General features: G+C 44.0%; 1 protein-coding gene across 5 annotated transcripts in view; it reads right to left on the bottom strand.

Annotated features, from left to right (window-relative positions):
- LOC126272337 (pro-interleukin-16-like) overlaps positions 1-26,190 on the bottom strand; it is a 612,371-nt gene that overhangs the window by 25,928 nt on the left and 560,253 nt on the right. For all 5 annotated transcript variants that reach the window (XM_049975121.1, XM_049975122.1, XM_049975123.1 and 2 more), the window contains exon 3: positions 5,240-5,561. In XM_049975121.1, the coding sequence (XP_049831078.1) occupies positions 5,240-5,561 (322 nt within the window). The remainder of the gene's footprint in view (positions 1-5,239; positions 5,562-26,190) is intronic.

Below are 26,190 nucleotides of genomic sequence, written 5' to 3'. Positions count from 1 at the left end.
AAGGTGCATCAACGGTGCACGTGTTTCGTTGTTGTTACCAGGTCTGATAGGGTGTACAAGAAGCGCGAATAGCGTCAGATGTTGAATAATCACTGAAGAGATAAGATGCTGTGTACTTGTGTGAGGCAGCGCTTGAGCCCCGTTGTGGGTCTCCATTTGGTCGGCCGGCTGAATCGTGCAATGTACAGAATTTTGGGGCATTTGCATGTGACAGTAGCCCGACGTTGGACTGCATGGGAATGTCGTCGTCAAGGTTTGCAGCTAGTCGTGTAGAGGTTAGTGCCCATGCCTCTGGATGACGGGGGCCCGGGTTCGATTCCCGGCCCGGTTTTTGATTTTTCGCACCCGGGGACAGGATGATTGTGTTGTCCTCATCATTTCATCATCATTCAGGAAAATGGCGAGACTGGGCAGTGATAAGAGAATTTGTATGGGCGCTGATAACCATGCCGTTGAGCGCCCCACTAACCAAAATCATCGTCGTCGAAGTTCCGGTACGCCACGTCTGACTACCACATAGGGCGATCGCTGTATTGTGCACCAAGCACATCGTAACCCATTCACATTTCTCAAATCATCGAAGAACAAGTAACCGACTCCCTGCAGTAATCTGTATCATGCTGCACCAATGGCCAAAGACTAGCTGCAGTCGAACTAGGGCATCACCATACCTCGCAAAGGCTGCCTTTTACACGACAACACAGAACATTGTGTTTGGAGACAAGCTGTGTCCAGGAAGAATGGATTGCTTATGAGTAGTGTTGCATTGTGTTCTGCAATGAATCATGTTTCTGTACGATCTCTGATGGTCTTCTTTGGCAACCATTTTTGTTTAAACGAAGTGGTTGTTACTCCTGACGTCACAGTATGGGGATCCATCACATATGACTTCTGGTCACAGCTGGTAGTAATTGAGAGAAGCCTGACGGCACGACGGGTGGGCTGTTTTTCTCAACATGACGCATGCCTCTATCAATGTTGAGGTACTCTTGTGGTCAGTACGACCCCACGTCTGTCCCAAACAGAGCATGTGAGGAACAGCTCCGATATAACCTACACTCATGCTAATACATCGTGAAAAACCCCTGGATGGGCGATTTGCTGGTTTAAATCGGCTCGGGGTATGACCATGCGGTGCATTTGACCTGCGGTCATCGCACGGTGGCGCTTGTAGCAGTCCACATACGCAGGTGTGTTGGTGCATGTCAGAGTACGGTGCAGCGCGTAAGTGTGCAGACGTTTTCAGGCGTGCTACTGGTGACTGTGTGTTGAAAATGGCTCAAAGAACACACATTGATGACGTTATGAGCGGTAGAATACTAGGGCGACTGGAGGCTAGTCAAACACAGCATGAGCCCTCGGTGTGCCACAAAGTTTGATTCCAAGATTATGGTAACGATGCCAGCAGACAGGAAACGTGTCGTGTACGGGACGTCCACAGTGTACAACACCACGAGAAGAGCGATATCTCACCATCAGTGATTCTTAAGCAAGGTGCTGGCGATGATAACATTATGCTCTGTGGGAAATCCTATCAGGTGGTTTCCACTTTCAACCCTTCCCCGTAGCCTTTGGGTTCTTAATGTTTTCGTGTACCTACTACCGTATCACATTTTAAATTTTTGTCTCGCTTAACTATCTGAATAATCTCGTACATTGTTTCAATGTGTTAGGAGATAGTGAACAATCACAAACGGTAGGCATGAAATCCGTTTATGCTGAAATGACAAAAAAATGAATAAAGAAATACACTCCTGGAAATAGAAAAAAAGAACACATTGACACCGGTGTGTCAGACCTACCATACTTGCTCCGGAAACTGCGAGAGGGCTGTACAAGCAATGATCACACGCACGGCACAGCGGACACACCAGGAACCGCGGTGTTGGCCGTCGAATGGCGCTAGCTGCGCAGCATTTGTACACCGCCGCCGTCAGTGTCAGCCAGTTTGCCGTGGCATACGGAGCTCCATCGCAGTCTTTAACACTGGTAGCATGCCGCGACAGCGTGGACGTGAACCGTATGTGCAGTTGACGGACTTTGAGCGAGGGCGTATAGTGGGCATGCGGGAGGCCGGGTGGACGTACCGCCGAATTGCTCAACACGTGGGGCGTGAGGTCTCCACAGTACATCGATGTTGTCGCCAGTGGTCGGCGGAAGGTGCACGTGCCCGTCGACCTGGGACCGGACCGCAGCGACGCACGGATGCACGCCAAGACCGTAGGATCCTACGCAGTGTCGTAGGGGACCGCACCGCCACTTCCCAGCAAATTAGGGACACTGTTGCTCCTGGGGTATCGGCGAGGACCATTCGCAACCGTCTCCATGAAGCTGGGCTACGGTCCCGCACACCGTTAGGCCGTCTTCCGCTCACGCCCCAACATCGTGCAGCCCGCCTCCAGTGGTGTCGCGACAGGCGTGAATGGAGGGACGAATGGAGACGTGTCGTCTTCAGCGATGAGAGTCGCTTCTGCCTTGGTGCCAATGATGGTCGTATGCGTGTTTGGCGCCGTGCAGGTGAGCGCCACAATCAGGACTGCATACGACCGAGGCACACAGGGCCAACACCCGGCACCATGGTGTGGGGAGCGATCTCCTACACTGGCCGTACACCTCTGGTGATCGTCGAGGGGACACTGAATAGTGCACGGTACATCCAAACCGTCATCGAACCCATCGTTCTACCATTCCTAGACCGGCAAGGGAACTTGCTGTTCCAACAGGACAATGCACGTCCGCATGTATCCCGTGCCACCCAACGTGCTCTAGAAGGTGTAAGTCAACTATCCTGGCCAGCAAGATCTCCGGATCTGTCCCCCATTGAGCATGTTTGGGACTGGAGGAAGCATCGTCTCACGCGGTCTGCACGTCCAGCACGAACGCTGGTCCAACTGAGGCGCCAGGTGGAAATGGCATGGCAAGCCGTTCCACAGGACTATATCCAGCATCTCTACGATCGTCTCCATGGGAGAATAGCAGCCTGCATTGCTGCGAAAGGTGGATATACACTGTACTAGTGCCGACATTGTGCATGCTCTGTTGCCTGTGTGTATGTGCCTGTGGTTCTGTCAGTGTGATCATGTGATGTATCTGACCCCAGGAATGTGTCAATAAAGTTTCCCCTTCCTGGGACAATGAATTCACGGTGTTCTTATTTCAATTTCCAGGAGTGTATGTGAAAGAGTGCATTGCACAGAAAATGAAAAGTTGGTATGTCTTCACCCAACTTTGTCTTTCTTTCATGCAGGTGTAAGACATAGTTGATCTAACGGACCTGCCATTTCAGTGGGTTCCGCCCCGTACCTCAGTGGCTGTCCGTCATTGCCTACCTCTAGCGTCTGCCGCTTCCAGATGGGAGCGCCAATTCCGCGAGCCGCCGCGTCAAAGCGGAAAACGCTTGCCGCTGCCGTTGCCGCACGCCGCGCTGTAGTAGGAACCGGCCTTAGTTCGGAGACGATGACTTGTTAAATATGACTATGCAGCTTGTCATAGGGCAGGAGATGTAAGCTGGTTTGTTAACAATAATACTGGGTGTTACAAAACTTTCAGGAAACATTCCTCACACACAAAGAGAAATTATGTTATGTGGACATGTATCCGGAAACGCTTACTTTCCATGTTAGAGCTGATTTTATTACTTCTCTTCAAATCACATTAATCATGGAATGGAAACACACAGCAACAAAACACTTCACAGGCGTCCACAATACGAGCACGAAGAGTCTCTACATTTGGTACCGGGGTTGCGTAGACAAGAGCTTTCAAATACCCCCATAAATGAAAGTCAAGAGGGTTGAGGTCAGGAGAGCGTGGAGGCCATGGAATTGGTCCGCCTCTACCAATCCATCGGTCACCGAATCTGTTGTTGAGAAGCGTACGAACACTTCCGACTGAAATGTGCAGGAGCTCCATCGTGCATGAACCACATGTTGTGTCATACTTGTAAAGGCACATGTTCTAGCAGCAAAGGTAGAGTATCCCGTATGAAATCATGATAACGTTCTCCATTGACCGTGGGTGGAAGAACATGGGGCCCAATGAAGACATCACCAACAATGCCTGCCCAAACGTTCATAGAAAATCTGTGTTGCTGACGTGATTGCACAATTGTGTGCGGATTCTCGTCAGCCCACACATGTTAATTGTGAAAATTTACAATTTGATCACGTTGGAACGAAGCCTCATCCGTAAAGAGAACATTTGCACTGAAATAACGATTGACACATTTTCGGATGAACCATTCGCAGAAGTGTACCCGTGGAGGCCAATCAGCTGCTGATTGGGCCTGCACACGCTGTACATGGTACAGAAACAACTGGTTCTCTCGTAGCACTCTCCATACAGTGACGTGGTCAACGTGACCTTGTACAGCAGCAACTTCTCTGACGCTGACATTAGGGTTATCGTCAACTGCACGAAGAATTGCCTAGTCCATTTCAGGTGTCCTCGTCGTTCTAGGTCTTCCCCAGTCGCGAGTCATAGGGTGCAATGTTCCGTGCTCCCTAAGACGCCGATCAGTTGCTTCGAACGTCTTCCTGACGGGACACCTTCGTTCTGTAAATCTGTCTCGATACAAACGTACCGCGCCGCGGCTATTGGCACGTGCTAATCCATACATCAAATGGGCACCTGCCAACTTCGCATTTGTAAACATTGCACTGACTGCAAAACCACGTTCGTGATGAACACTAACGTGTTGATGCTACGTACTGACGTGATTGATGCTAGTACTGTAGAGCAATGAGTCGCATGTCAACGCAAGCACCGAAGTCAACATTACCTTCCTTCAATTGGGCCAACTGGCGGTGAATCGAGGACGTACATACTGACGAAACTAAAATTAGCTCTAACATGGAAATTTCTTTATTTATGTGTGAGGAATGTTTCCTGAAAGTTTGGAATGTAACACCCTGTATTCGTGAAATGACTGGCTCGGATAATGTTGCGGCCTGAGCCCAATAATATCCAACATCATTAACTTCCCTGGTTTTAGCTATTAAAGAAAAATTGGCTGCCGTTCCCGCATAGAAATCCAGACAACTCATTAAAAATTCCCCCAACAATGTTCAAGCAGTCATAACGGCGAAGGATGAACACACCCACATTAATGTCCTCTAATATGTGTCCAGGTACTGTAGATCAGATGGTGCATTTGTTTGTTTCTTTTTACGCTGACCCGGCATCGACTTTTGCTGAGTATCCATGTCTCGACGTTTGACCGTCGCCAGTAGGGACTGACCTGCGAAGCCGCTGTCGGCGTCCGAGGCGGCGCGCGCGGCGGCGTCGTAGGCGTCGGCGGCGAGCGACCAGCGGCGGCCGTGGGGCGGCTGCGGGGCCGGCGGCCGCTCGATGCTGTGGTAGCCGTGGTCGGCGGCGCCGGAGGAGGCGGTGCTGTCGCTGTCGGTGCCCGTGCTGGTGCTGGTGCCGCGCCCCGACGACCGCCGGCTGCAGCCGCCCAGCGTGGGCGGCAGCGACGTCGGCTCCTCCACCAGCGGCGACGGCACGTAGAACGTCGTCGACACAGACGTCGCCGGCGGCGGCGGCAGCGGCGCCGTCACGGCCTGCCGGGACACAGGCAAATCGTCGTATTCAAACTCTGCCACCGGAGGCCGTCAGCTCAAGAAGACTCGGGATGAAAAGTGGTCCGCTCAAAATGGCTCTGAACACCTTTATTCCGGGGAAAGAACCCCGGTGCTAATTTTGAGAGCAGGTTGAGTGAAGCTTTGGTCGTTATAGAGGAACTGGAATGTAGAAAAATCTTCGCCCCCTATCCGTGTTTGAACCGAGGACCCCCACGGCTGCAGTGTAATGCTCTAGGCGACCGAAGGTCATAAGTTTTTTTGTAAGAGCCAATACTGACATTTTGGAGAGGCACCTCGGGCCACCCATGTACACATCTTGTTATTAGTTGGCAACCTACGTGAATAACTTTGCTACCAATCTCCAGCAGACTAGCTAGAAGGGCGCGATGGGTTGCCGACCGGGCCCCAGTTGCCGATTATTAAAAGTCAACACCATTATGAACACTTAAAATAAAATGGCTCTGAGCACTATGGGACTTAACACTTGAGGTCATCAGTCCCCGAGAACTTAGAACTACTTAAACCTAACTAACCTAAGGACATCACACACATCCATGTCCGAGGCAGGATTCTAACCTGCGACCGTAGCGGTCGCCCGCCGGCCGCTGGTGGCCGAGCGGTTCTGGCGCTGCAGTCTGGAACCGCGCGACCGCTACGGTCGCAGGTTCGAATCCTGCCTCGGGCATGGATGTGTGTGTTGTCCTTAGGTTAGTTAGGTTTAAGTAGTTCTAAGTTCTAGGGGACTTATGACCTCAGCAGTTGAGTCCCATAGTGCTCAGAGCCATTTGAGCCATTGTAGCGGTCGTCCGGTTCCCGACTGAAGCGCCTAGAACCGCTCGGCCAACACGGTCGGCAAGTGGTCTGCCTACTGCCGTAATATCACTGCATTTCACGTTCTAGAGGTGGGATAGAATGGTGTGTAGGACAAACGGGCAGCCGACAATGCAGTCATGGTCCAGCAAGGGGAATTTCCTTGTTTTAACATTTCAGAATACGAAGTAAAGGGATTTTTTTAATTTCGTGAGCTTTATAAATCCGGTTTTCTAAATTCTTTTATCTCGTTGGTACACATACTCCTAACGTATGTTTGCTTTTTCAGCTCTTTTTAATATTTAGTATACTTTTGACTATCGAAAGATACACAAGTCATCAGAAGATCAAAACACATTGCAAAACGATTTAGAAAAGGTATCTGAATGGTGCAAAAATTGGCAATTGACCCTAAATAACGAAAAGTGTGAGATCATCCACACGATTGCTAAAACAAATCCGTTACACGATAAATCAGTCAAATCTAAACGCTGTAAATACAGGTATATAGCCAGGAATTACATTTACGAACACCTTAAATTGGAAGAAACGCACAGAAAATGTTGTGGGGGAGGTTAACCAAAGGTTCAGTTTTACTGGCAGGACACTTAGAAAATGTACCAGATCTATTAACGAGACTGCCTTCGCTTGTCCGTCCTCTTTTAGAATACTGCTGCGCGGTTTGGGATACTTACCAGATAGGATTAACGGATTACATCGAGGAAGTTCAAAGAAGGGTAGCACGTTTTGTATTAGCGCGAAATAGGGCAGAAAGTGTCACTAAAATGATACAGGTTTTGGGGTGGCATCATTAAAACAAAAGCGCTTTTCGTTGCGGCGGAATTCATCACAAATTTCAATCACCAACTTTTTCCTCCGAATGCGAAAATATTTTGTTTGACGCTGACCTACAAAGGGAGAAATGATCATCGTAATAAAATAACAGAAACCAGAGCTCGCACAAAGACATAGGTGTTCGATTTTTTTGTTCCCCCGCGCACTGCACTAGAATGAAATAACAGAGAATTATTGTGAAGGTTGTTCGATGAACCCTCTGCCAGGCACTTAAATGTCTTTTGCAGAGTATCCATGTAGAAGTAGATGTACGTGTTTTCGAGTGCTCGGCGAAGTTTTACTTTCGGTAAAGATACATCAAAGGATTCGTATTAAATTTTGCTTGAAAAATGGAATAAAGTGCAGCACCGCAATCGTAATGTTGACTGCGGCTTTTGCAAGATCTACTACGAGTAAGACAAACGAGTGGTAGAAACCTATCAAAGACGGTCGAGAAGACGTTGAAGTCGTAGACGACGCCTTAACACATTAATTACTGAAGACAATGTGGGAGAAGTACAGAAAAATGGTTCTTTGATATCGCCAAATCAGCGCAGAGGTTGCTTATGATGTCGACATTTCCTCTCGCTCATGCCAAGCAATTTTTTCCCGGACGTTTTAGGCATGAAACATGTAACAGCAAAGTTTATTCCGAAATTGTTGAAGTTCAATCGAAAAAGAACGTCGCGTAGACATGGCTCATGAATTACTGAATGAAGTCAACAACAATCCAGAACTTCTAGGTGCCGAAACATGGTTACAGAGTTGACTTCGAAACACAGGCCCAGCCGTCCCAATGGAAATTGCCTGAGAAGCCAAAACCGACAAAAAATTCGACAAGTTCGATCACATCTGAGACCGCCAAAAATATTCGACTAGTTCGATCACATTTGAAGGTGGTTCCACTGTTTTCTTCGATTACAATCGAATAGTGCGGAATGAGTTCCTGCCTCATGGTCGTATGCTCAAAAATGAATACTAACTGGGAAGTTATCTGTGTGAAGCAGTCCGATGAAAACGACCAAATATGTGGAAAAAAAAACCACAACTCGTGGAAATTGTATCACGATAAAGTTCCCGCTCACGTCTCAATATTTATTCGTGACTTTTGGGGAAAAAAATGAACTGTTGAGTTGCGTCAGCCACCGTATTTGCCGGATATGGTCTCTTGCGATTTCCTTCCCGAGGCTGAAGAGAACCATGATAGAAAGTCGTTTTGCCACCACTGATATGATAAAAACAGAATCGATGAAGGAGCTGAACACCATAATGAAAAGTGGATTCCACAAGTGTTTCCAAGAATGGAAAAAGTGCTGGCACAGGAGTGTTATTCCAGAAGAGGAATTTATTTTGAAGGGGAGAAAGTAGTTGTTGAAGAATACATAAAGATTATTCCCGAAAAAGAAAAATTCCAGTTTTTTTTTTTTTTACCACACCTCGTACATTAACAGAGGGGTGGGATACTTGTGGGCAACTGTCACCTCCGAGCAGGGGATTGAATTCCTGGCCACTCAAGGCGTGTTGTCGACTGCCAGTCGAGGATGCTGCTGCTGCTGCTACTACTACAAAGGGGTTAAAATCATGTAAGTATAATAAGAGGAGACGACGCTACAGTCTAAACGGTGTACGTTGCTTTGATGTCACCGCCGCCAGACTGGGTGCCCTAAAATATTAGCAGACTAAAACTTACGGCTGCTTCTTGTAGTTAACCTGTGTTGTAAGTACGCAGCAACTGTTTTCAATAATAATTTTTATAGCGCTTTCGTGAATAACACACGTGTCAGGAAGGCATTTTCAAACATTTCTCCGGTGTTATATGTATATTTGGTCTAGTAATATGACGCATTTGGCCTCGTTTCGAATAAACATTACGAATATTTGATGTGACAAGGCTGCTTTCGTAATCAAGCGTATTCCCGAAACTAATATTCGAACTATGTCTTCTTCCAGAAGGTACTAAAAACATATTTTGCTATGTTTCGTCGGCTGCAAGTCACTGCTTCTCATAGCGTCCATTCAGAGAGTTGGACTCATGGGAAATCTAAAGTCAAGTGACAGGGAAAAAAAAAACACTACAGTGAAAGTAAACAGCCCAACAGAATTCATGTACGGCACGTACGTGGAGTAACTAAAACCTGTGAAGGAGGAAGCGTTGCCTTCCGTAGAACACAGAAGAACTGTAGCGCCATAAAGAAGATTGCTTCAGGTTACTGAACAGGATCCCTCTTTCGCCTTCATGCGACCGAGTTCTTCACGGACAGCTCCCTAGCGGGCGCCTGGCCCTACCAGGTAGATAAATACACATGACGGCTAGCCCTGTCACAATGGTGACTCACCGTAACTTATCGGCCCTGTGCTCTCTGCGACTTCGCAATCTATGTACAAGTGGGCACAGCCGACTGCGTCAAAGGCACCGAGCACGGCAGGCCGAAGTGGCCGAGCGGTTATAGGCGCTACAGTCTGGAAGCGCGCGACCACTACGGTCGCAGGTTCGAATCCTGCCGTGGGCATGGATGTGTGTGATGTCCTTAGGTTAGTTAGGTTTAAGTAGTTCTAAGTTCTAGGGACTGATGACCTTAGCAGTTAAGTCCCATAGTGCTCAGAGCCATTTGAACCATTTTTGAGCACCGAGCACGTGACTATCGGCAACTTCAGCCAAGCTATGCCAAGTTTACTCGTCCCCTTTCTTGCGGAACACAGCCGAGAAGAGAACACGCGGTTTAGCCATACGCCTGCAGTCTTGTTTCACATCACACTGACGACGAGGTCGAACTGGACGAAGCCCAAGTTCAGATTGGGCACGTCCTTTCAAAGGAACCATCTCAGCTTTCGACTTACCAGATTTAGGGAGATCACGGAAAACGAAACCGGATTGCCAGATGAGATTTGAACCGACGTCTTCCTAAGTATGTCTCTTAGCAAGGCGCGAGAGTTTTCACTTGACGTTCCGTGGTGATCATGGAGAAATATTGAGCTTGCGAATAGGATTTCTCCGCGTTGAGCTATGACACCATAAATTTGGCTTATATGCAACAGGTGTAAAATAGTAACTATAACAAGAATTACAGCTATTCTCGCCGACATCACATTTCTTGGGTCCACCAACTCATAACCAAACTGTTGCCTAATCTACATTTTGAATAACGTTACAAATCAGTTAGTCAAAACTACTAAGATTTTGTATCCACATTCATTATATAATCCAATTCACAACCGAATTCCCTGTTTCCAATCTAACAGAGACTTTGGGTTGCGGTACGCATCAGTCTCTCAACACAAGGTACAAACTAGAAAATAATATAGAAAGAAAACAAACACTCTCAGTATCCTGTTCTATCTCTCTTCCCTTATGTATGACGTCACTCGCCACATTATTACATCGCAGGTCAGTGGCGACGTCCGGCAGCGGCCGGCTCAAGCCATCCGCTCAGCGTTCCGAGCAGCGCCAACGGGGCGGAGTGGGAATGGATATAATTCCCAGAATGAATTTTCACTCTGCAACTAGAGATGGGGCTCGTACCTGGGGCCTCTGACTCCACGAGAAAATGCTCTACCGTGTGGGCTACCCAGCCACGTCTCTCGATCAGGCCTCCGCCAGAAGGAAGGACAGCTGTGAAGTCTGGTCGAGACACGTGCGTGGAAAAGCACGGTACAGCATTTGCTCGCGAAGGCAAGGACTCCATGTTCGAGTCCGAATCTGGCGCACCGTCTTAATCTGCCGGCAAGTTTCATGGTTATTATTTTCTGTGGCAACACGCTTCGATGATGAACACAAAAACTGACTTCATGCTACGGAAAATGCTTGAGTAACGGTGAAACTATACAGGAAAGTATTATGATGGGTCTGAAATGCGTATAATGTGAAAATGCCTTCCAAAAGCTCCCTTTGTGCTTACTACACGAACAAAGTATGTAGCAAAACAAACGCTATGGGGTATGCCATTATCGTGCACCATTTCCAAAGAATATCACATATCATGTAACAGCTTCGGCTTCGAAAGAAATCTAAGCTCTTACGTACACGTGTTGAGACATTCACTACAGCACCATATTTTTATCGATTTCTTCTTCAATTCTCTCTTATAGACGTTACCTCTGCTAAAACGAGTAATTTTTTTTCACTGCCTTTCTCTTTTCTACACGTCTGACATGTCCATTTGATACGAGAGCGATCATTAGTTAAATCTGATGCTATGAAGACTATACGAGGCTAATCAAACGCCATGTCATCCTTTGCCGAAAGGCGTCATTTGGACGTGGCCAGCGCATCTCTGTCTTCAAACTGGTGTCGGCTTTCCAACCTCTGGCGCCGAAACGTCTGGTCCGCGTGGCTGCTCTGTTGACCCTACGAGGCCGAGCGCAACCCGTTACCCTTTAATAAGAACTTTATTGTCAGTCTAGATTGGAGTTCTACACTTCAGTTTTACATATCTTCAGTACTTGTTTCACCTCATTAGGTATGTATACAATCCGTCAATTTTGGTAGGGTCCGAATAAACCTAATACGAGGTATCACCAAAAAGTAACGGACATTTTTGTTTTTCTCAAAATATTTTCATCTGTTCATGAACATCAACTTTGTCCCCTTCAGATAGAATACGCTTGTGCCAGCGCTTTTTCCAAAATTGGAGGCGCTTCTGGAACTCACTTTTCGTTATGATGTCCAGCTCCTTCAGCGATTCTGTTTTTGTCTTAACAATGGTGGTAAAACGAGTCCTTTCGTGGTTGTCTTAAGCCTCTGGAATAGAAAGAAGTCCCAGCGGTCCATGCCCAGGGAATACGGCGGCTGAGATGACATGAAGGTTTTGCTTTTTGACAAAAAATCAGAACAAGCATTGAGGTGTGAGCGGGGCTATTATCATGATACAATTTCCACAAGTGGTTTTTTACACAGTTCTGGAAGTTTTCGTCGGGTTGCTTCACGCAAACGGCACTTAACTTCCAGGTAGTATTTCTTATTGACCGTATGACCATAAGCCAAGAACTCATGATGCGCTATCCCATTGTAATCAAAGAAAACAGTGTGAAGAACCTTCACATGTGATTAAAATTGTCTACGTTTTTTCGGCATTGGCTCTTCAGGTAGTTTCCATTGAGACGACTGGACCTTGGTTTCAATGTCATACCCTTAGACACATGTTTCGTCACCTCCTGTAGCCTTGTTGAGAAGTTCTGGATCGTTGTCGACATTATTCAGCAGTTCCTGAGCGAATCTTACGCGACATCCTTTTTAGTCGAAATTCCACCATTTCTGAACGAACTTTACTGCTATGCGTTTTGCGTTTCTTTGCCAAGACTTCCGGGAAAAAAAAAAGACAGAGAGAGAAAAAAATTGCTTTAAATGAGCCAATCATAAAAAAATCTCTCTGCTGGAGATTCGGTGATTTTCCAGACCCGTTTTCTTTACTTCTTCCACACTGTCGTCAGTAATTAACGTGCTATGGCGTCCAGGGTGTTCGTTATCTCCGTCTTCTCGACCTTTGAAACATTTATGCCACTCGTAAGCTCCTGTCTTGCTCACAGCAAATCCACGAAAACCCACAGTCAACACTTCGAGTGCTGTACTGCACTTTGTTCCATTTTCCAATCAAAATTTAATGCAAATTGTTTGATTTATCTTTTCCGTAAAAATTCGTAGAACACTCGGAAACTAGTATAACGGTTTCGACTGTCAACAATAAACTAAATATTCAAAACAGCTGAAAATGTAAATAAACATCAGGAACAAGTGTACCAACAAGATGAAAAAAATTGAAAATCAGATGTATAAAGCCCCGAAATTAAAAAAATTCCCATTACTTTTTTAATCACACATCGTATGTTTTGCAAGTATTACTTCAAAATTGATCATATGCCGATGGTATCATACTGAAGTGTTACGTAATCAGTCTTAAACTGATCAGATGGCTATTATTCAGTCGAAATTGTGCGATGTAGAAATATAAAACTTGGATTTCAACAGGCAATTAATGTATCGAAGAACCGTATTTTTGCTTTGCTGCATTCAATCGAAACACAAGTTCAGTTATGACTCCTCATGGTCCATCGGTATGGCTGGACGTGATCAGTTGTTCAATCTGTTATGCAATTTGAAACGAAAAGGCGTCTAGTAATTCGACTAAAACCTTCGGTTTGCTTTAATAATTTTAAAAAAGTTTTTAAAAAAATTGTTCACATCTTGTTGCAGTTACTAAAATTGCAAAAAGTGCAATTCGCACAGTAACAAATATTTTGTTTTACCAACGAGGAACTCACTATCCTTTTGGAAGATGATTTCGTAGGGCAGATTAAGAATTTGAATGTTGTGATTAAGTTCTAGCAATCCATTGGTTTTTCTACTGCTAAGGCTACGGAAGATTCAATACATCGTAAAAGTACCTTGTTAACTCAAGCGAAGGAATCAAACTACCAAGAACTTTTCTCGCTGGAGCAGATTTCTTAGGATTGACGTTTTTCGTATCAATGTTTAATGAATTAATACGCCCTAAGTCATCTGAACGACAGAACATTGAGAATGAACAACGTAACACTGACAACCACTGTCTAATGAATACAGGCATAGACAGCAGCTAACGTAGCTCATAGCTACCTAAATTTGATCTGATCTAAATATCGCAGTGTACCTTATAATACCAACTGCGGTAAAGAACCCTATAGAGACGTCTGAAACAAATATAGAGCAAATCAAATTAATATAGTGATTTCAGAAGGTAATAATTATGTAATACATAGCGATATATAGATAAGAATTACAAACAAGATAGAAGAAAGTTCAACATTTCTATCATTTCGCAAGTGCCGTGTATCGAAAGCAGTATCGAGGTCCGAAAATTTTAAAATCAACAGTTTCTAAACCGTTGGAACACTCGTACTCGACATAACGACGCTGCCTTCTTCCCTTGTCCGCTTGTCATCCATGGATTTTTTTAAATTTGGTTACGTACAAGATCCGGCTTTGTCATTCCTTTACCGAAAACAATTCCACAACTCAAAAAGCGTATTTCTAATGCGTTCGCTTCCACTGACTTCGCATATGATTACGAATACATTACGTGAAGTGGATGAACGCTTAGATGTTGCGTGTGTGACCTAGGGGTGTGAGTCGTAGAACACCTATGAAGTACGTAAAACAAAACGGACAAGCTTCTATATCTTATGGATGTATTGCCATGCATTAAGTAGTTATAGCCGTTCGCAACTGCTATTTTCATTTTGAACTGCTCTGTAAAATAAAATGAAGGCAAACCATCATGGATGAGACTTTACTGAGAGATGACTATGACGTCGGTGCATACTTTTAAAAACGAACGTAATAATCGGAAGGATAACATCAACTTTTTTCGAATCCATTAACTTAAAAACGATGTGAAATAACGGTTAGAAATTCCGAACATTTCACGTCAAAAGCCAGAAGCCGCTGGCACCGTGGCCGTTCTATCGCATGAGATTACACTCCGGTAATATTCGACCATGAATGGTTCGAGTTATGGACGCCAGATGTTGGCAAATTCCTTTCCGATAACACTCTGGAACGCACGACATGGAACAGGAGTTGCACGAGACTTAATGCTCCGGCAGAATGTCTGGAATGTGGCGTAATAGATATGCGCGTGGAAGCTTATGAGGTGCTATGCTGAATGTCTACGTACCTCCCGCGCGCATTCTCTCCCCCCCCCCCCCCCCCCACACACACACAGAGAGAGAGAGAGAGAGAGAGAGAGAGAGAGAGTACGCGGAGAAGGGGCAGGCCATGCGTGCTTTTCTCAGTATCAGTGTTCACGTTCAGTTGGTTCTTTAACTTATGTTCAGTGGAGGAGGTTATCAGAGAGGCTCTGAATTAAGCACAGGAACATCATTTCGTGTGTAGAATAGTCGCCTGACTACTTCATCATTACTCTTCTGCAAGCGCTTCATATAGTCGCACACGTATCAGTTGCGTACTGAATTTCAATTTCGTTTCATTCAGATTCTTCCTTCTACTTTATACCACTGACGTCACACTAACAGTGAATTCCTTTGAAACGAGCGCTCTTTTCATTCCTCTACAGGAAAGCCTTCGTCTTGCGACAAATGATCAGAGACGTCCTTCCAAATGATTGAAATGGCTCTGAGCATTATGGGATTTAACATCTGAGGTCATCAGTTCCCTAGAACTTATAACTACTTAAACCTAAGTAACCTAAGGACATCACACACATCCATGCCAGAGGCAGGATTCGAACCTGCGACCATCGCGGTCTCGCGGTTCCAGACTGAAGCGCCTAGAACCGCTCGGCCGGCAACGCCCTTCCAGAATGAATCGGTAAGCAACGGAGTGTACGCTGTAATGAAATACCCTGTGAGATTAAAATGGGAGGAAAGAAGGGAGGAAGATTAGGGTTTAATTTCCAGTCCATGACGAGGTCATTAAAGACGGAGCACAAACATCATCGCATAATTAGAAATACAGTAGAGCGACGATTATCCAAACGTCGGTCAACCGAACGACCGCTTAACCGAACTGTGCACTCGCTCGCTCGCACCGTCTATCATCCCCCTCACTCCCAAACCAAGCAACAGATTGCCACGAATGTGATGGAGAAGACGTTCATGAATGGATGAATATCGATGATGCAGATCCTGGACACCAAATCGTGCAGGTCAGCGAGATTGTAAAGGTCGTCACTGATAAAGACGACGCCGCCAGCATCTCATCAATCAGTGCTCCAGAAAGTGAAGATGAAAGTATACCAACAGCTTCTGAGGCGTACACTTGTTTAGATACTGACCAGTTTCAGATATCTGTAATGAAAAAAGTACGTGACTTGGCTGCTCGTAAGCGTGTAGGCTTGCTTAGACAGACCAAAATAAAGGATATTTTTTAAACGTTAATTTTGTATACTGTGTGTATTGTTCATGCAAAATGCGTATGTAATATGTATATGTGGCACATACTATGCATTCCTACTGAAGTTGCCTTTGTATGTTACTTTGTAATACTAAAAGAGATGCCTGTTTTTATGAATAAATTTACTGTACAGTCTTCTTTTTGGCAAATAAACATGTACTGTTCGATTATCCGAACAAACCAGTTTTCCGAACACCCATATCCCCCAATTACTTTGGATAATCGACGCTCTACTGTAGTAAGAATTATTTTAAAAAGAAGTTAGTAGTGTCCCATCGTTATGACAATTCTATCCCCACCCCACCCGAACATCAGAACATAGTAGTAACCACTATGGCCTATAGGTAGTTACACACAGTTCGATACAAACCCTGGGCATACTACTTGTTGGTGCAATGTCTCTGGCGTTAGTATTCTTTATAAATTATTCCAACATCTCCATAACATTCATTAGTAAAAATGGGAAAATCTATTTGTGCTGCATTCAATTAAACATATTTGTAATCCACTGCACTTTTCCTCCGAAGAACTTTCAGTACTTCAGTTAAGTTCTGGAGACATTACCACAATTGGAAGACACTGACCCAATCGGGGACTAAAGCAACGTTATCTGCCTTAAGGGCTGCTATATTTATGAGATTTTCTTTCCTTCTACTTTTTAAGTTATCTGTACACCATGCGCGCGGGGTTGCTTGAATTCACAAACCATCCAGTAAGTACTTTATAACATGTCCTCTAGCTATTTGAAAAGTTAATGTACAGTCAACATTAATCAGATCAGTAGATGTTAACTAGCGTAGGTAAAAATTTTAACCACCTTAAGCAATACGTCTATCAGACACTTGAAACGTTTAAATGCTTACGACCTTCTTAAATTTACCTGAGATATTTGGAGAAGCAAAAATTCTGAAGACTCAAAATATGTATCAGCTGTATTCTTTTTTGTTTAAATTAAGTCGTTTCGCAGTGTTAGTCTAGGAGCGTAGTAGCAAAGGCATCCAATATTCTATAGCCTGCCCTCCATCGCTTTCGCGCGAGCGGAAATAGGTGTTATGGAAGAGTCGTAAATGAAAATGAGGCTCTGGTTGTAAGCAAGGCACGTCCTGCGACTGCGGGCCTTGCTGGCTTGCAGAATGCGCTTCTAAAATAAATCGGCGGCAAAGGAAGAAGGCAGAAACAAGAGAAAAACTGTAAGTACGTCAAGAGAATATGTATACCCCGCTTACGCTCCAGCTAGAAGTACAAAGTTTCTTTCAGATAACTTAATACCACAAATACTGCAGTACGCTGTTCGCAAAAGAACGAGCCAGTGGCTGCCAACTTGCTACAATGGATAACCGTTCTGAAATTTAGAAACACCCAGATGCACACTGATCCGGAAAGAACCCTATCAGATTGTTATACTTTTGTCACTAAAAGAGATAACTGCAATGGTCAATGGTTAGTTTATTCCTTCCTTGTTTGACAGGTTTACGACGAAAGGCCCTACTCTCAAATATGTTTCAACTCTTTATTGCTAATACTGTAAACTTTACATCACGCGACTTGTAATAACAGCAGAATAAAAGGTACGTTATATGTAAACTCTCACGCTCCAGAAATAAGAGACTCTTTGGTGTATAGTGGACAAAGAAAAGAAAATATACAGAATATACAGTGCATCGTACAAGCAAACTGTTAGCATCGAGGATCAGAAAGAACAACAACTAGAAGTATACAGAAATTGTTTTTCGGTTATAAATTTTGTGTCATGTAAGTAACTAATAATCAGAAAAGTCTAAACTCTTAGGACTTACGGATAATGCAACATTTCCAGTGTCACGGGTAAACGTTATACATTAACGTTTCATTTCTGAGCAATTTTTATTGAATGGAGAATATGGAAGAAAATGAAAACGAAGAAAAAATACAGCGTTACCCACATAAGTTTCGTTGGTTTGATTATTGGAAACAAGCTTTTAATATATCCTGTGTTACGTTCTATTATTTTCTTTGGTTATGTGAATGCTGAAGAGACAGGCAAGTGCATTCTAGTTGTTAAGAATACGGAATGAAATATCACTCACTAACACAACCTCACTTTCTTCTGCTCAGGGTATCACTTAGGAAAAGTGTATCACAAAAGCGGTTGTCGCGATTACAGAAAAAAGTAACGAAGAAAGCAATTTAAAGCCGTTTCGCAGGCATTCCTTAAATTGAATCAAAAATGAACTGTAGTATTCATATTAACATTGGTTTCCTTTTTTATATTAGCATTGCCTAATACCTAAAAACGATTAAAACGCCACTAATTCGTAAAAGAAAAACTTTAGTTAGTGTTTACATTGTCTGCGTGTTTTAAAACACGTTTTGAGCATGCTGTATAGTAACTTTAATTATGGTACTGGGTTGTTTAAATGCAAGGACTACACTTATTGACAATATGTGGAGGCAGCATTCTGTTTCAAGAACGAAGATTCTATCTCTCTTTTACGTGTTCTAGTACTACGATGATCTAGGCCTGATTCAGACTAGGTGGATATAAAGAACGATGCGAAAGACCACAGGCTTGTCTGACTGGTACAGAAATTTTGAATTTAACTGGCAGGCATACGTATACAGCGCGCGAGAACCCGTTAAGCATGGATATATGAAAACCAAGAATCGGCTGTCGGCGAAGAAACTACGAGTATTCAGCTGTCCACCAAATATCGACAACGCATATAATAGCCCGCAGAACCTGTAGCACAATTATATATACCACGCTCAATTCGAGAGAGTAGTGAAATTACACGTTCGTTAACTCTCAATGATGTATTATTCCTTCATGATGGAGAATTTCTTATCACTGAGGATCAACAAAAACGTTATCTAACGTGCTTGCACCGGATGAAGTCACAGACTTCCAAATGTGCTGATCTTGATAAATAAAATATAACTTATAGTTACTGACTCTAAAGTTCCCTTCTGGGGACGCACCAGCAATGCAAAAATATGACGTATCATACTTATTCATACATCTTGACCAAACAGACGCGCTTTTTTTAGAGCACGTTGTTTATTAGTGGTGCTCGTTTAATTATAAGTACAGTACACATGCAAAATTTGGCATATTATTTTATACATTGGTCATCGTAGCTCCTTCAATAAAACAATATTAGAGAAGGTTCTTATTGAATTTGTGTCCTGATCACAGCTTTATTCTCGTAGACCTCATTGCCTCCAAGCCAATGATCACGTCGTCCTGCTTTAATGCTATTCGCACATAAATTTTACTTACTCTGTATACCTCCACCTTCTTCTCTTATGGTGTGTAGGCACGTTCACACGGACCACGGAAATTTCATGTGGCCGACAATATACTCCGCAAGTATTGCAGCCGTATGTTCGGAAACATTGTCGGCCATTGCTGTCAGGCGATGTTTATGGCAATACATATATGGGCCAGAACTGTTTACACGGGTCATCGCATTGCTAGGGAATGGACGAAAGTGACCTAGTGGGAGTGAGTTTCACCCCACAAGGAAACAAGTTACCAAGATAATTGTCTGAGGCAGATATTTGGAAACTGCAGACCATACTTAAATCCACACGCACACTTCTGTTTACATATTAACATGTTTAATGTTACCGTAAGTTTTGCTGATTATAACCCGTTTTTTATTTACATAACGTAATTCGCCAGAAAATACAGGAAATGAATTATATAAATTGATAATGAATAACCTTAAGACATTTATCATGCCTATGTTTTTACTGCCATATTTTGCAGTGGCGTCCATCTCCGCCTGCCTGTTACATTTATTTATTTATTTATTTATTTATTTATGCATTTATTTTACCTGGCAAGATTAGGGCCTTCAGGCCCTCTCTTACACCTAACCAGGCATACTCAGGTTGAACGAGTTACAGTTTCTACTTAACATTAAGGACATATAGCCTATTATGCTGTATTGATGTTAAAGAAAAAAATAGATATTATAACAGTAGTATAATGATAATTATAACAATAAAAAATAATTATAACAATCAATAATAATAATAATAATAATAATAATAATAATAATAATAATAATAATAGTAATAGTAATAGTAATAATAATAATAATAATAATAATAATAATAGTAATAATAATAATAATAATGACTATGTATATGAAAGTAAACATACTTTTCTTTTCTGAATGTCAGTCCCATTGTTAGTTGGGAATTTTCTCGTTATGTTCTTGCAGCTTGTGAGTTATTCTCATCGAGCAGAGACATAAGACGATAGAATGGGGTGAAAGAGATATATAAGAGGTAGATAGGTTAGAGGAAGAGAAATAGAACGGTAAAATTCGAAGCTGTGATGGAGAGGAGAAAGAAAGAGATGGGAGGGGCACAAGAATGGTGGTTATACCGTCCCTAATATGTAAGCTTTGAGTTCCCTCTTGAATGTTGAGTAGTTCTGGATAAGACGCAGATCACAGGGGAGCGCGTTCCATAGTCGTATGGCTGAGATGGAGAATGACACGGAGAAAGATTTTGTGTTATGTAAAGGTACAGCCAAGATGATAGACGTATCTGATCTGGTGTTGCGATTGTGGAATGACGATAGGTGTTTAATGTGAGAAGATAAGTATTGGGGGCACCAGTGGCTAAGAAATCGATGAAGTAAGCACATCGTGTGGAGATCGCGTGCCTTATGTGGGCGTATCCAACCTAGCTGGGAGTATGAAGGACTGATATGATCATACAACCGAATATTGCACACGTATCTAACGCAAGCATTCATCACTAGCTCGAGGCATCTAGAATTTTCACTATTTGTGCCGTGTTGAACTACATCGCAGTAGTAAAGATTAGGCAAGACTAGTGTTTGGACTAATTTTTGTTTAACATGGGTTGGAAATATTTTTCTAAACTTTTGAATTGCATGTAGGGAGGAGAGCGATTTCCGGCAAGCTGTGACTGTTTGTTCTTCCCAGTTTAGGTGTTCATCCAAGATTATTCCAAGGTCTTTTACTGTTTTTTGGTATGGTAGTTGGGTACCATTGAGGAGTATTTTAGGGACTGTTTCGCGAAAGTACCGGCTGATTAACTTTGGATGAGATATAAGTATGACCTGGGATTTCTTGGGGTTTAGTTTCAGACCTAGGTTCTGTGCCCATCGAGAAACAGAACAAAGATCTGCGTTCATACTCGCTACTGCGCCAGCAATGTTTTTGGGGCTTGCACTTATGTACAGTTGGATGTCGTCGGCATAAAGATGGTAGTTGCAGGAGTGAATCACTGAAGAAATATCATTAATGTACAGTGAGAAGAGTAGTGGACCAAGGACGGAGCCTTGGGGAACTCCAGAGCGCACGCTTTTCCATGATGACTTTTCCGACCCACAAATGACTTGTTGACTTCTGTTTTTGAGGTAGCTGTCGAACCATTGTATTGCGCTGTTCGAGAAATTCAGCTGTTTCATTTTAATTAGTAATATATCGAAGTCAACTGTGTCAAAAGCCTTGCTAAAGTCAAGCAGTGTTAGGATAGTAGCTTCACGTCTGTCCATAGCATGTTTAATGTCATCAGTTACTTTGATTAATGCGGTTGCTGTACTATGGTGCTTTCGAAAGCCTGACTGATATTCGTCATGGATGTTATGAATGTTGAGGTAATCCGTCAGTTGTTCATGGACGATGTGCTCTAGGGCTTTAGAAATTGCAGGTAGTATGCTGATCGGCCTGTAGTCACCTGGCGACTTAGGGTTGTCAGTCTTGGGTATAGGCTTAATTAAACTTTGCTTCCACTCAGTAGGATATGTACTACTGACAAGAGACAGGTTGAAGATGTCTGTGATAACTGGAATAATAGTGTCTACGACGTTCTTAATCATGCCAATGCTCACTCCATCACTTCCTACTGCCTCGGAAGAGATTCTCATAATTGCCTTGTGTACTGTGCCGGTAGTGACATGTTTTAGGAAAAACTTGTCTCTCGAGAGATTGATATCTTGGGGCTGGTAATTTGTCGCTGCGTGGCAGTTTGCAGCTGTTGAGAAGAAATCGTTTAATTCTTCTGCAGACGCTTGATAAACAGCGTCAGATCTTCGCTTCCCTATACCGAAACTGCGCAGCTTTTTCCACAGTGCAGCAGGTTTTGATATGCCGCATACGACAGAGCGGGCATGTCTGATTTTGGCATTCCTCACGCTTTGCTTGGTTCTGTTTCGGAGTTTCCTATAAGCTTCGTACGCCTCGGGAGTTGGGTTACGCTTGAAGGCCCTATGTGCAGCATCACGTTTATTCATTAACTGACGTAATGCAGTGGTGAGCCACGGAGCGGGAGCTCTCTTGACCTTAACAGTGCGTTGAGGAGCATGTTTATCATACAGTGCAATAATTTTGCGACATAATTGCCGAATTTTTTCGTCTAAAGTCGGTTCATCGTTTATATCATGCCAAGGGATGTCTGAGCAATCCTTTTGAAGAGCGTCATGGTTAACATTTTTTAAGTTTCTGTAGGTTACCAGGTGAGATTTTTCTTTGGTAGTATGCATTGAGTAATTTAAAAATATCACGTCATGAGCAGAGAGTCCCGGAGCGGATGTCTGATTGGCGCGGATTATTTTATCTGGTCGCTTTGTTGCTATTATATCTATGATTGTGTGGCTGTGTGGCATGTGATGAGTTGGGTCCAGCGGTGTTAAACTCATATCATTGGAGTGGAACAGTCGCCTTAGTTTTTCGGCAGAGGGAGATTTTAACTGTAAGTCGATGTTTGTGTCGCCCATAATGATTATGTGTTCATACTGTGTCACGAGTGAGGACAGGGCAGACTGAAAGGAGGACATGGCACCGACGTTTGGAGGTTTATAGATTACTCCAATTAGCAGTTTCTGATTTGATGTATTTATTTCGAAAAACAAGAACTCTGCTTCTCCTTCGCCCTTTGCATCCGATGTGCATAGCACAGTAGGTGTCAGATCAGAGCGAACATAGGCACCCACACCACCCCCGCGTCGTGTTTCACGATCTGCCCTTAGGAGAGAGTAACCAGCGATTCGGATAGCGTCGGAAGAAATGTTTGGTTTCAACCAAGTTTCCGAGACGAGGATAATGTGGAACAGCGATTGGCAGAACAGGTCACAGAACTCGTCGAAGTGAGCCGTTAGCGACTGCGCGTTCGCGTGGGCCACAAAGAGCCCGCCGCCTGAACCGGTCCGTCCCATTGTGGCCGCCTGTAGGACCGAGCGCGCTCCGTTTACCTGCTGGCCGGAAGAGGGACAAAAGCTGGATTTCGCGGGGCAAGACATATTTACAGGTGTGTCCAAGGTCGTGACTGACTCAAGCGTCTGTGGACTAAAGGTGAAAAACACGCTGGAAGTATCGAAGAAGGGAGTGAAAAGAAAGATGGAAAGTGACAGTAGTAGTTACGAAAAAGATAGTAGTAGTAGTAGTAGTGGTAGTGGCGAAGATGGAAATAACAGATATAGAAAGGCGGTTGTAAGGAGATTCCTGTTAATGGAGGATGTTAATTCCCATTTGACTGACAATATGAATATACATGAGCACTTATAATAGACAAATAAAGAAACAATATTTTTGTGAAACAATTGACTGATTTTAAATAGAGTACTTATGGTACTTATAGAAATAACGGAGCAGTATTTAAGCTAAAAAAATGAAAAGAAAGAATAAAAAAATTAACTTATATTAGACAGATTACAATATGAGACTTTGTGTCTCGCGAGATTTCGCTCAGTCTTTCAGTTCGAACATGTTTGTCACCGTTTTCCTCCCTCCTTCCGTCTTGATTACGATCCTGCCATCCTGGGTCCATACATTTTGAAGGCCAAACTGTGTGATCGCAGCGTTCAAAACTTTTAGTCTTTCGCGCGTCAGATCTTCCCTCAGGGTAACCCCACTCTTGGCGAGTTTTCTTTTCTGAGCAAACACTTCAGCTCTTTTCCGGTAAGACACAAATTTAATTATTATGGGCCTGGGTTTCATGGCACCTGGTGTCCTGCGCCCAACACGGTGGCTTCTGTCAATATCGGCCACGTCGATCTGCACGCCAAGTTTCTCACGCACGAGGCTAATGGCCAGGTCGTCGGTGTTTTCGCGATCGTTTTCAGCTACCCCGAACAAGCGCAAGCTGTTCCTTCGCTGATACTGCTCAATTTCATCGGTGGCAGCAGACAGTTTAGCCTCTAGGTAGGCGGCTTTTTTCTCTTGTGCGGCCAGGGACTTTCTAAGAGACTGGATTTCGGTGCTGTTGCGCCCGACAGACTCTTGTAGTTTGTCCATGACCGCGGCCGTCACGGAGTCCGTGATGGATTGGACGATTACGTCTAGCGTGTCTTTGCTGTGCAGCGCCGCACTCACCTGGGACCGGACGAGCTCCCCGATGTCGGGAAGCGGGGCCTCACCTGCCGCCGGAGACCGGGCGCCCGCGCTGCCTGCACCCCTGTAGCCTCGCCTGCTGCCGCTTACTCGTGCTCTTCCCATTTTTCACTCGCTTATCACTTATCACTTGTGGTAATCAACGGAGAACAATACACTACGGCAAGTAACACTTGTTTAGTCGGATGCACACGTTGTGGACTGCCGCACTTCTCTGTAACACCTTCAATGAGCGGAAAAACTCGCGAGCCGAAGAAACGCGCGTCACTCAGTGGCCGCCATATTGGATAATTTACTAAAAAAATAAAAAAAATCACACTCTTTTGTCAAAAATATACGAACGATTTTCTCTCTGACCTTGTGACAAGACTGAATGCAATGAGGAGTCCTTCGCTGCTTTACATGCATCTCCCTCCAGTATCTGAAGAGACAAATTCGATGCCAAAATTTGTTTTTCATTGTCACAGAAAATTATTTCTGCCGTTTGAATGCTGTTTAGCGTTGCTTTCGATATACATTCTAAATTGTCGTCGATCGTGTAATTCTGAGTTCGGTTAATCGACAAACTCCTCATTCAGACTGTTCACTCGCTGAAAGTGCCACGCGGTGAACACCACACATTTCATTGAGATGAATGTTTATTTCACATAGTCTACGGGAGCCGTATCGAAATTTATCTTTTCTTCTAATGTGATGCAGCCTTATTATGCACATTTCCGCAATTCGTTCGCCTTGTGGAATCGGAGAAACCTAGTACCAGCTGGGACTGAGGGATTACATCGAAAAAGTACAAAGAAGGGTAGCTCGTTCTGTATTATCGCGGAATAGGGAAGATAGTGTCACAGACATGATATGTGAATAGGAATGGCAATCATTAAAACAAAGACGTTTTTAGCTGCGACGGGAACTTCTCATGAAATTTCAATCACTAGTTTTCTCCTCCGATTACGAAAACATTCTGTTGGCACCCACGATAAAATAAGAGAAATCAGGGCTCGCACAGAAAAATTCAAGTGCCGTTCGAGAGTGGAATGGTAGACAGCTTGAAGGTGCTTATTGAACACTATGCCAGGCACTTTATTGTGAATAGCAGAATAATCATGTAGATGTAGATCCTCTGCCCTCGAACAGCAGTTTATTCTCTTTTCTCCACTGCGGGAAAGTTTGTACGGTTTCGGTCCTTCTTAATTTAACATAAAATGAATCTTTGTGTTGTACACAATCCTGTGTCTAAGATAACCGCTAATTAGATCAATTCTCTCACATACTATCACCGTGTGAGGTGGAGCAGTGGTTAGCACATTGGACTTTATTTCCATAAAGCGCTTGAAGGAAATGTTGGGATGGTTTCTTTGAAAGGGCACGGCCGACTTCCTTCCCCATCCTTCCCTAATCCGTCCTCTCCCCCAAATCAACCAACCAACGACTTACTCTCATTCACTACATTAGGCCAAAATGGCTACCTTGTACCACATGATGTTCAACTGGCCAATGGTAGCGTTCAGTTGTCTGCTATAGGACATAGGTTATTCAGAGCTTTTCTTGACTTCGCACTGCGGCGCTGTCGGCAGGAGAAATAGGAAGTAAGGGTGAGAGGCAAATGTTTACAGATGACGGTATAGGTAAATATGGCCCAGCCATACCAAATATTCTCCACTCCTAGAGAGACGTCAGCGGTACGTCTGCAGTTACCTACAGCAGGATGGCATATCCAAATATTGCC

Source organism: Schistocerca gregaria, chromosome 5 (genome assembly GCF_023897955.1).
Source record: "Schistocerca gregaria isolate iqSchGreg1 chromosome 5, iqSchGreg1.2, whole genome shotgun sequence".
Classification (NCBI taxonomy): Eukaryota; Metazoa; Arthropoda; class Insecta; order Orthoptera; family Acrididae; genus Schistocerca; species Schistocerca gregaria.
The sequence above is the reverse complement of the archived record's forward strand: the minus strand, read 5'-3'. Positions and strand labels throughout refer to the sequence as shown.